General features: G+C 39.9%; 1 protein-coding gene across 3 annotated transcripts in view; it reads right to left on the reverse strand.

Annotated features, from left to right (window-relative positions):
* unc5db (unc-5 netrin receptor Db) overlaps positions 1-13,017 on the reverse strand; it is a 163,205-nt gene that overhangs the window by 82,663 nt on the left and 67,525 nt on the right. For 2 of the 3 annotated variants that reach the window (XM_019262983.2, XM_019262980.2), the window contains exon 2: positions 1,540-1,755. The exons of the other annotated variant lie outside the window; for it this stretch is intronic. In XM_019262983.2, the coding sequence (XP_019118528.1) occupies positions 1,540-1,755 (216 nt within the window). The remainder of the gene's footprint in view (positions 1-1,539; positions 1,756-13,017) is intronic. 3 annotated transcript variants of the gene reach the window in all.

Consider the following 13,017-nt stretch of genomic DNA (forward strand, 5'->3'; position numbering starts at 1 on the left):
ATTCTCACATGTCATAAGTCAAATGCTTTGTTTACCCATCCAAACATTCTCCTTAGAAGTTCTTTTTGGCACTGAAAAACATTACGCAACTTACTTCCAACTTTGCTCCTGACAAGAAATAGTCCAAGAGGTCCAAGATAAAAGTAAAACTGGTTGTTTAATCTTTCTGAGCAAAAATGACTGATGCTGTTGTCTTGACTCCATTGTCATCCACTCAGTTCAGATTGAAAGATCTTTTCTTAAAACCTCTAAAATTATTATTTCAACTTCTTACTGTACAATGAAGAATGGAGTCCCACACACATTATTTCTGTTACAAATTAGAAAAGTTTTGGGGTATTTCATGTGACAGTCATCTGTCTGTGTCGTCTTCACTGCGTGCGAAGTGGACAGGACTCATTTAGAGAAACACGATATCACAAATTCTCAAGCACCAATCAGGAAAAAAGTAACATCTGGATGAAAATGTAAAAGTTATGACGGTTGTGGAGTTCAGGTGATACAATTCTAATAAATACTGTAACTATGAATGTTTATTTTTTTCTCTGTGAAGTTAAACTTTAACTAAGACGTATTTAGTCATGATTATTTAACATTATCAAATAACACATGACATTAGAAGAAGTTTCAATCAGATGGGGCAAATAACCACTAGTACTGACTTTGATTTGTCAAACTAGGAGCAGTATGCAGTTACATGTGTCATATCATTAAGTTTTTCTATTTTCATGCCACATTAAACGGTGTGTTGCCTCTCAGAATTTATTAAAACTCTCCACTCTCCACCCACACTAATGAAATTCTTTCAGGGTATGCGGGGTCACCCATAACATCTACTCACTGGTAATAAACTCTAAGGTAGCTGCCCTTAAATGAAATATTACATTAAAAATGAATACTAAATGGCACATGCTTGTGCTCGCCTTAATTAAAACCTCTCTTTGTCTTGTTGGTAAAATTCAGTGTTAACAGAAGACAATATCTGCACCCTAATAATACAGCAGCTTGTCACTAGAGAAGGAAAAGGAAGTGTTTCCTCAGTGCTAAATCGGTCAGATCCAGATACAATAAAAATAATAATAATAACAGATAATAAGACCATACTTAACCAAATATAAATTTACTAGTTTTTCACAACTTAACATTCATAACCTCTAACCCTCTTTAAACCCTGACCAATTACTTGCATGTATCAGTTGTAGTGTGTTTTTTTCTGTGCAGCATTGTTGCAGTTGGATAGTGGTAATGTGGAGAGCTACAGATTTTACACTCCTGTCCATAACCATGTCATACCAAACAGGCACATGATAAAAATGGTTGCTTGATGCTTGGTCCCTCCAATAGTGAGTAAAATTTTATGAGAAATAAATAATTGCTATCTGAGTCCCTGGTGTCCAACACTAGTTGTGACCCCAACAGTCTGAATCACACCAAATCAACAGGTTCTGTTTTGTTACACTCTTTATGACTGCACAACCTTTCCTATATATTACATGTAGCACAGCACAGACTGGAAAAGGTCACCAAGCTCCATCTTACCGGTGTTGAGGTCCTTATACTCCTGTGAAGAGTGCTCATTCTGGTGCACCCACTCCCCATTGCATTTGAAGAAGATCTGTAAGGCGGGTGCTGCTCGGCAGCGCAGCTTAATGGGGTTGCTCTTGACGATGTAGGCATCCTCTGGCTCCTGGATGAAGTGGGGCAAGGTTCCCTGCACTGACGGTATGGTGTCATGCTGAGCATCCCCCGTGGCACCTGCAAACAAACACCTCAGTTACTTCATCATCCCAAATGTCCAGCAGCATAGGCTTACAAAAATAAATGCCAGTCGAATTCTTTTCAGCTGGAAATTTATCAATAAAAAAACACTTTACTATCACTACAGTAAGTATAGCAGCAACAGAAAGGCAAAGCATACACAGTACTATCTGTCCTCCATTCTAACAAAACTGTTCTCCACAGAGCAATTTGCAGATGAATGAAATCAGAGCAGACCAACTGGAGAGGAATTAGGAGAGGACTGATTACCCAAAGTGTGGCTGTGTGAATACATCTTATCTCAGCAACAAGGCCTGGATTTTGGTCCATGCACAAGCACCTTGTGTGCTGCCACCAACGTGCCACCGTCTTTAATGACAATTCACAGCAGGTTACCTCCTCTTCTATCAGTTTGCAGAGCACCTGGCCCAGTTCACAAGTATTGTTCATCATGGCAGCTCATCGATCTAAGTGTAGTTTTGGAAACACCGATCAGAGAGATTGTGAGAGCGTGACTTTTCATACAGGATATTATTTTTAGTTTGATGGCAGGTCTTGGTCTAACATGACATCCTGTGCTGGCCTCTTCTGCGTAAAGCACAGAGAGCTCTGTGAGCTGGGACAATAAGAAACAGGATGTTTGTGCTCCTGCCATCCCCGGGATCCTTCTCAGAATTACACCTCAGTCCCATCAAGGCAGCTCCAGCTAAGCTATTCAGTGCTGTAAAAGCCCATGAAAGCTATTATGCCCCACCATCAAATCCAATTCTGTCCCCTGGAATTGAATCGGCCCTCTCACCACCTCTCTCAATCAATGTTGTCCTTGTTAAATGGGTAAATGAATGGATGCAGGTGTAAAGAGAGACCACACATAAAACAAACAGTCAGGGAGGTGAATGAAATAATATGCTGACATTACCTTCTGTAGGACAGGTAGATGTCTTTATCATATTGTTACATGTTCTTCCTTTAGCTATTCGTATCACCATTATAGCCTGTTTTTCTTTGTGTTCAGAAAATGACTGAAAAATAAGCCACTGACAGGGCTGTTACAGATGTATCCTAAAAAAAAAAATCCTCCATTAGGCGACATGGTCAGTTACATTGTATGTCAAACCTCCATCCCTGATGATGTAAAGGTAAATGACAATGAATTATGGGTGACCATGGAAAGAAACCAAACAGAAAAAGAAAACCAATTATGTTTACTTGTTATTGTAAGAAAATCATATTTCTGTGTGCAATAAAGGCATAACTAACATGTTATCATGTATTACATTTCGGGGGATGTACTTACAGATTATTGTTTAATAATTAACTTTCCCCAACACCATAGTTTCCATACTAGGAAGGAGAGGTGAACAGAGGGGGTTGCTACTGAGCTTGATGCCATTAAATCCTACACACTGGACCTTTAAATGCTAAAATGCTCACAGTGGACTGACATCTGTGTTGACTTCATAACTTTTACTTTTAGTGAGGCATGTGAGGGCTTGTTGGTTTTTGATGTTTTTGATAAGCCCTGTCACAGCTGTGACTGCAGAGCGCTCATTTGGCTCAAAACTTGAGTTAGAGGAGTGAAGCGGCACAGCGTGGACAGGTTATAATAGGACGAAGAGGCTGGGAGGTATTCTTTCAGAACAGAGACACTGAACCAAGAGCAGACTGAGGAGGACACACGTCTCACAGAATGACGTTCAGACAGGTGAGTACGACAACAAAGTCAATATGTGGAGGAGGGTGTCAACAACTACTGTTTACTACTGTTACCTTAGGATATGATAATCAAGTCAAACTATTCTGATGAAATCCTCTGTTCAGTGTTACATGTTATGTTTAAGTATAAACATTAATTGCATGCAGAGAGATGGTGGTGTAAAGGCAAGTAAATGTGAGAAGTGGAGTAAATTGGAAAACACTGCTGCACATAGAGGTGTCATGAGGAACATGACAGACGGCTCAAATCATCCATAATCAAATAAAAGTGTTTGAAAGGTTGATAGTCCTACAAGCAGATGAGATTAGATTATTTCTTGCTAATATATGATGAGAGGGAAAACAGCATGATATGTATGGGACAGTATATGAAATCAATTCATTATATCTATCTGTGAGTAGGAACTCGGGCCAGTGCACACATCTTCCCAGCCCTGCTCCAAACCGTATCGCCTTTAATAGCTTTACAGGCAATTACATATTCATGTCATACTTGACATTTAAAAAACAACAAAAGACAAAAGAATACGCTGTGGCGATAATTTTCAAATTTTTGAAAATTGCAGGCAGACCTGGGGTTTGAGCCGGACTCTCAGAGGGATGTCAGTATTTCTTTGCCCATACATTACACCACATGTGGAGGCAAGCCATTACATGAGCTACCGCAAACTGTGTTCACACACACTGAGCTTGTCTTGGCTCTTTAAATTGTGCATCCTCTGCATCAGTTTATTTTTTATTCTTTCTTATTTAACATGAAACAATTTACTATGACAGCATGCAGGTAGTTATCATTCTCATCTTTGGCCTTTAGCTGGATTTTCAAAGAATGTAAGGACTTTGTCTAACCTGATGCAACCCGTGCCTTGTCAACACATGTCTGTAGGAGAGCTCTTTTTAAAAGAACATCACTGGGGCCGTGCACACTGTGCTGCATCTCTGGCAAACTTTAGAGACATTTTTCTTTAAAAAATGCAACATTTTCCTTGTTGTGCGCAAATTAATGAGAAAACCAGACAACTTTTACCTGAGCCACTTATCATGTATAATTATCTTTTATCACCAGTAAAAATATTACATTTTGCTATATATATATAAATGGAGTACTTACAAGTGGTGTGGATAAATAATGGCTACTATCATCTGTGATGCAATTTCAACAAAACAATTTAAAACTACTTTGGAATAACCATAGAAGGAAGAGAATCTACGGGTTGATTACAGCAGCAGACAAGCAAATAACATTCACACAGTGGTCCCTGTCTTTATGTTATCATTTTACCACACGTTATGATTTACTTGAGGGATTTACATACTCTTCAGTGGATTAGGAACATTCATAACACAAATTTAAAAAACACACATACATCGTGGTCAAGTTAAGAACAAAGCAGCTTCATTAGCTTTTTAGAAGGTCACAGATAAAGCAACATAATTCCAGTGGAAGCCTGAGTTGTCCAAATCAGCTAACAGACATTAAGACAAAATTCTTCCCAGATTGCAGAGATCAATCTAAATATGAGCATGTGACTATTAATTTATGATAGACCTAAAAAACTGTGAATAGCTTTCCTCTAATATTCAATATTTACTTCACTTCTATTTATTTGTTGTAATCATAAAAGAACAGTTACAGGACCCGTTGATATTAGGGGGGGGTCTAAGTCTTTTGCTGCTTCTTCTACTATTACTACTGCTTCCGTAGTCTTGTTAATGTTTAGGTAGTCATCTTCACACCAGCGGGTTAGATCCACCAACAGACTTAATGATAGTGTTTAAGTCAAAAGTAGCTACACAGTCATTTGTGTACAGGGAGTACAGGGGAGAACACAGCCCTGTGGTGCTCCGAAGTTATGGATGAGGTGTGTCCACCCACCCTCACAGTTGCAGGTCCTTGAGCTTTGTAACTAGCCTGGATGGAACAATGTAAAAGGCTGAACTATAGTTGATGAACAACATACTCATAGTTCCCTTTCTTTGGGTTCAGTGTGCTAGGTAATGAGGAGCAGAAATAATCCCTGAGCCCTTAAAACACTTACAGAGTGTTCATTACAGAGGTGAGTGGCACTAACAGTCATTCAGCCAGGCTGGTCTTGTTTTCTTGGACACAGGAATGATGATGGACTCTTTGAAGCACGTTGGTGCAACAGCCAGAGACAGGTTGAATATCGTTGTGAACACTGCCGCTAGTCAGTCGGCACAAGGTCGCCCACACGCTTCTTGTATTCCTGGAATTGTTGTTATAATTGTTTTTTTCCCCTGTAGTTTCTTTGTGTCTCTTTTACTGCTCTTTCATAATCATCCATAGCTCTTATTTCTAGGCTGCTAAGTGTAAGTTTATGGCAGCCCAGATGGTTCTGGTAATCCACAGTTTTCTGGTTGTGAAAGGATTTCACTGTTTTGGGTACAGTTACTTCTATTGTTTTACAAATTAATTCTAACACAGGCTCAAAAAAGCTTCAGATTCATATGTTAATTTTCATTATTCTTAAGACCTTCAAACCTTAGAGGATTACCATACCGTATATTTAGTAATGACTCTGAGAGACAATTTTATTTTATAAAAAAACTAAACAACAACACTTCTTTAATTTTGTCTTTAGTCTGTTAATTACTGATAATGAATGTCAGAAACAGAAGCATGAATGCCATGACTACAGATCAAGGAAACAGCTTTTATTGCTTTAACAAATTCATACTGTATGGAAGCATGCTAATAAAACTGGAATTGTTCAACCAGAAAGAAACACTGCTTCAACATAATTTAAAGTACTAACACATTTAATGGTTGGGGCATGTAATCCTCCTCCATCCAGCACCTTCCTCGGCACTACTCTAATCAGCTAATTGCTGCTGAATGATGACTAAAAATAGTCAGACACTGCAGAGCCCAGATGAGCCTCCCCTTTCACTTTTTTTTCACATTGCACTATGTGCCATGTTCTTTTCTCTTAATGTTCAAACAATCAGCACATTCAAAGGTAGCAGATAATTGGAACAAGGTGGCAATCCACGCTCCATAAACCTGGAGCCATAGAGTGGACTGCTCCACTCATGATGGGTGCTCATAAATATCAGCCTTAATGAAGGAAATGACTGCACACCAATAAGTCACTTATTTCCTCATTACGCTGGTTAATTTTAACACTGCCTCTAAACTGCTCTCTCACCCTATCTGCTGCCAGTCACAGGTTTCCACCTGACTTAACATGAGGCTCAGTGCAGTGGACCTGCAGCTGATAAATGCCCTGGGTATCAATCTGCATACAGGGACACAGACGACATGGCGGTAGTACTGTCGGCTCAGGCTTTCTGACAGCGCTTGGGAGCCAAGGGAGCATGTTGAACAAAACAGATTTAAATCAACGTCTCTTTGAGACGTGCCAGGGCAATAAGCACTACAAGGCCTGTTTGGATATGCAAGGAGGGATTGAGACAATACAGGTTTTAATGACAGTCATAGAGATTTAAAAGAGCAGCTTTGGACTTTTGAATATTGACTGCTAAGCCAACAACAAGATCTGTTAGAAGACCATCAAGCCAGGTTCATCATACAAAGCTGTTGGAGCACAAACAACATATTGACAATTTTGTAAAGTTGGCTATGGAGGTCATGAGGTTTGTTGACAGCATGAATTTATTCAGCTAATGCAAACACACCTTTGAATATGACTAGACTTTTAAAACTTTGGAGTCATTGTTTTTGGTCCCAGATAGCTGTTGTGGTAATGTCCCTAACTGATCTCAGACAAGAGACTGTGTTGATAAGACAAGAAATCTGTGAGTGGTGTGAAAAGGCCCGTCAACAACAAATGACAAATTAGAAAAGTCTGAAAAATGTAACACTGGGACAGCTGACACACAGATGGCACATTGTGATGTGTGAGTTTTTGCCTCAGATCCAAAATTAGTTTGGGACAGGCTAATTGTTGCTGAAATGGTTATGTTTGCAGTATTTAGGTGTTAACATTTTGGTTTAAGGGTGGTGAAAGTTCTTATAGTCTTGGAAAGAGTTCACCCTCAGGGGACCATGAATGTAGACCAAGGAGGTCATCAAAATCATTGGGATTCATCATCCATTCATTTCATTAAATGTACCATGATTAGGCAATGACACTAGATTACAAAGCGCACAAGAAATCCTCTTCGGATCATATTAAAGTTCATGGTAATCTGACCAGTAATTTTTAAGGTATCTCACTGAAATATGTTAGCGTTTATGTTTCAAAAAATCTGAGGTAAACTACACAGAAAGCTGCAACCAAAAAACACTGACTCTGAAAAATAGGACTTGGCAAGAGCTCAACTGAATGTGATTCTGAAACAGTTCCTTTTTAAAAGGTAGATGATGTCGAACATGGCCAGTGATTTATTAACTGGCACTGGTTCGTCTCCAAACCACAATCCATTTTTGCCGCTATTTTGACAGCTTGCCTCAGCATCAATCCTTTGCAATCCCCACTGAAATGGACACTGGAAGAGAAAGATCAAGCTGACAGCCCTATGCGCTTTTCTTTGCCAAGCCTTCTGACTGAGTTGGACATTACTATTTCACACAGCTCCTCCACAGCCAAAGTCCTTGAAAACCACACATTCTTACTCTCACATCTGCGAGATCACTGGGGACTTCTCATGGATTTTTTACAGGAGCTGAGATAGGCGGAGGGCAAGGATGAGGAGCGTCAGCAGTGTGAGTATCGGCTTTACATGGTGAGCACCCTCTCAGCCTTTCAGCAGGAGTCCTCCTCATTTGAAAGGCAGAGTCAGGAGATGTCAGACTAATCCTCGACACTAAAAGAGAAAGAGTGGCTGAACAAAAATGCAGCAAAAGACTCCGCACATGGCAGGATAGGGAGACCGCTGAGTGAACTCCAGAATAGGCGCTGCACTGAGAGGACAGAAGCTCTAGTGAACACACACTCAGAAACACACTCCCATTTGTGATACTTGTGGGTAAATTCACTGACATTCACTCTCACGCTAACCTTAATATGAACTCCAAGAGTAATCTGATTTGAAACTTGAGGGACACGTAGTTTTGGATGCTTAGCTCTGTAGTTTATATTGGTGCCAACCATTTCTCAAAGATATGTTTCCTATTTTGCAGGCTTTCTCTGGGTTCGGTTAATACTACTACAGCGTGAAAGTCAACAGACTCCGTAAGTATGTGAGGACGACCGTTTTATAAAACTCTCACAAATTGCTGAGTTCTAGTTCTGATGCGAAACAGCAGAATTTTAGACATGAACATGGCTGACTAGCTGCATAGATACAAAAATGTTATGTACTACATATATAGTATGTATGTATGTTCAGACAGGTGGGCCCAAGAACATCCCTGGTTCCCATCTACAAGCATCCGTATCTGCACACCAAACCACAGAGCAGCTTCTCTTCTCAGAGACTCTCAACTCAAACTCAGTGTCCTACTTCCGGCTATACATAATGTCACATAAATGTCACTGTATAACCCTCGAGAAAGGGAAGTAAATGAACCTTGAACTGTTTACAACATTGGGAAATCACATGGGAGCACATTAGTTGATTTTGTGTTTTATTGTTTTCATATTTGTTTATAATAAAATTACCAAATCAAACAAAAAGCGACAGGATGGTGAAATAATAAATGGGCTGTACAGAGCGCATTTCTAGTCGTCCAGTCAATCCAAGTGCTACACTACAGGTCATATTCACACAGTGATGCCAAAGCAGAGGCTGCCAACTGTTCATCAGAAAGTAACTAATCACATTCACACACACACTCGCACATTTTTTGTCAGCAGTTTGGGGTTCAGAACCTTTGCAGACCGAGAGGAACTAGACATCAAACCGCTGACCTTCTGGTTAGTTTAATTTAACTATCAGCATATTCATCCAGGTTACAGGCTTGGAAAGATTATTTACATTGAGGCATTTAGCTGACATTTTTATCCAAAGCGACTTACAGGGAGCAATTTGGGGTTCAGTATCTTGCCCAAGGACACTTCGACATGCAGACTGAAGGAGCCCGGGATTGAACCGCCAATAACCTAATTAGTGAACGACCCGCTGTATCTCCTGAGCCACAGCCGCCCCCTATCAGACAGAACTACAGAAAAAACACTTTCAATAAACAAACATCATATTATTACAGTATTTAGGCAGACAGGACAGCTCATCTTATTTGGTTAATTAATAGTATAAATAAAAGAAATAACTTTCACTTCAGTGTCAGCTATGAAAATCTTTAATCAAGAGCAGATCAGCACTGTGTCCTTTGCTGTTCTCCTTCTTGGTCTATTATTAAAAATGCAAGAGTCATGTCATTGTCCTACAACTGCAACCACATGCATGCAGAAGAGCACACAAACCGACCGCATTCAGCTTAGAATCCAAACACACAAGCAAGTACAGGTATCCATACACGCTATATATTTTTATATACACCACTATGCCCACTTGCACAAAGACGTCAGGGCATAGCAGCTGCGTCTGCTAAGTAATTGAGGAGAAAATAACTCTAAGACCTGGGAGAGATTTTCCGTTTTTTTCATTTGCTAGGTGGTCTGTGAAACACAAGCCTGGGGGGATTAGCCCCTTTGTGGGTGATGAGTCAATGTGTGCAGCCTCACCGAATGAAAGACGAGCCGGCAACATTGTTTACAGATACACATTTTGTAGCATGACATTGTCAAGCAATATTCCGCCCCTCACCCCGACTGTACGCTTCTCAGTAAAGCCTCTTACATGGCCTGTAATCAATTTTAAAAGGTTGAATGGTATGAAAAGCAATTACACGGCACATGTGTCCACTGTCAGGCAGCTGGTGAGGCTGCAGTTTGAGAGGTGGGCTCCCCAGTGATTACAGAGCATAGATCTGGAGCTGTGTCAGTTATAGGTTGTTTCTGTTAGATCCTCCTGTTACACCCGAGGCCCAAGCAGCCTTATAGGCCTGATTGACTGAGACAGCCTCTGACAGCTATTGACAGGCTGCTGCACTTCCCAGAAAGGGCAACAGAGAGAGAGAGGGGGAGAGTGATTGGGAAGCAAATCCTGATGTTAGGGCTGTTCACATATCCTATTTCTGCTTCATCTCAAAGTGCTATGCTTTCCTTTGTCTTATTTGAAGGTTTTCCTTCTGGTCTGATGGCTTGATATCGACTGTTTATTAACTATCAAATATCTACCACTCACAATATCCTCACTTCAATGACCCGACAAAAGAAAAACAATAAAATGTTAAGTAAACTTACCAGTTTACAGCAATTAAGTTATTAATGTTTCTTTGGCTGCTCTTTATGACCCACTGCTGACAGATACCACACAATATGTCCTCAGCATAGAAAGCTTAAGAAGGCCTTTTTTCCTCAGAGGAAATCCTCTGCCCTGCTGCCTTTATTTTGATAGTATGTTGGAAAAAATCAAGTTCAAACAAACCTCAATAGTGACCAAACTTACAAAATCTGGCAAATCTGGAGTCTATGTGACACAGTTTTGCAAAATTCATTTATATTCATTATTCTTCATCAACATACAGCTGAAATGATTGGTCAGTTATTGGCTGGAGTCATTTTTCAAGTTAAATTTCCACATGTCATCCAGTTCAAGCTTCTAAACTGAGGATTTGCTCAGTTTCTTCATCTTGTGTGACAGTAAACTGAACGTCTTTGAAGAAGATTTCTGTTTGGGCTTAAGGAAATTACGACTGAGAAACGGACTGATCTCCCAAGAAAAAGGAGAGCATCAGTCGTTTTAGAAAATGCCCCAAAAATGACAAAAATAAAGACTCATCATGGAATGTTTGAGAACAGACAGCACTTTCGAATACACACTGGCTGTGCTCTGAAAAGACGTGGAGACATCTGAGAGCAGATTTACTGCTGCTGATTTTGCAAAATTGTATACAGTGCAAGTAAATGAACCTTTGCAATTTCCTTGAGAGCTAGTGGGCCACACCATTAACCATGCCCTTAACAGTCAACTGTCACTTGCTGTAAATGTCAACACTTAACCAGCCACACCATTAACAACCAGCATTATTAGAATAAATGGACAAAATATAAGACAATTAGTCCAATAGAAAGACTTGGACATGAGCCAGCCATATTTGAGTCTGAAAACTACAGTATAGTGTTCCACAATCTGCACATGTTCAACCCCTCAACACCTTGTGTCAGCTCTTATTCAGGCTCTGTGTATTTTCCCTTTCTCAAGATGATGATAGGTGAAATCCTGTGAAATTCCAGATCACACTACGAGTGTGAGACCAGAAGATGTTTTTTCATCAACAAGTATTCCACTGTTGTCTTCAGGCTATTCTTCACATTACATCTTTAACACGTTAGGAACGATGTCACAAGTTTCTGTGATGCAACATTCACTTGCCTGACCAGTCTGCTCCCACACAAGGGCTTTTCCGTCTCTTAAACCGGCACAAGCTTCTCCTCCATTCTTTTGGTTACCAGGGTGATGAGAGCTCTCCATCTAATATATGAATGGTTGCCTGAAAAGGAGCGACAGTGACCGCACCAGCAGGTTCCTGAAAAATGTTTCAACTCAAAGCACTCGGAGAAGCCACATAAAGAAGATGGAGCGCTGGACTTGGTTTTCTGCAGATTCACTCTGCTCAAAACACTGTGACCACAAGCCCTAAAGTCTTCAATAGAAGACATTATGAATATGAATACACTGTGAAGTAATTATTAACAATCGAGTAATACTCAAATGTATTCTGTACAGTTTTTTGCATGTGATGTATTTTATTGATTTAACCCTAAACATATTTAATATTGAACACTTTGGGGGTTCCAAAGCAAAAACAAGCAATAAACCACTGCAGAAAATCACTAATACTCCATCCAAAGACAAACACTACCGCTTCAAAAGGTGATTACAGCTGTAAAGACAACACACTTTGTCATGTTCATTCATTTCCCCAGGCGCTTGGCCCCAAAACAGAGAAAAAAGTTCCTGTATTAGCATTACAGTTCACTGAGAAATGGCTTATTAGTATTGTTAGCAGTCATAATGGATACCGATGGTTCAACCACTAAGCCGCAGGCTCATCAGCATTACATTTGGGTCTCATGTATAAACATGAGGTGTCTGCTGTCCTAATCCTCACAATTCTGCTGAATCAATCTGTCCTTTATTAGACTTCAAGCCACTGTAGAAATGTTGTTGCCAGAAATACTGATGACACTGATTTACATATTACTACAAGATCTACCCCTGCCATGGATTGTCTGCTAGGCAAGCTAACCTTGCTTTAATGATCACAGGCTCATGAGATTAAAAAATGAATCCCAAGGCACCAAATAAGAATAGACAGACACAGATAGATATGTTGTCAGGTTGATTCATAGACCCTGACACAAGCCTTGTGCAATAAAGAACTTGTTTAAGACAAACTGAATTCATTTTACGCTTTAATGTCCTCTGTTTGATAATCTGAGGTGTTTGAAGAGCATTTTGTAGCTAAATTAATTTGTTTCTTTGTGAAATGATAATCAGAGACTTCAAATATATTTCAGAGGGGGTAGCTTTCATGCTTTATCTGCACAG

This window comes from Larimichthys crocea, chromosome III, assembly GCF_000972845.2.
Source record: "Larimichthys crocea isolate SSNF chromosome III, L_crocea_2.0, whole genome shotgun sequence".
Classification (NCBI taxonomy): Eukaryota; Metazoa; Chordata; class Actinopteri; family Sciaenidae; genus Larimichthys; species Larimichthys crocea.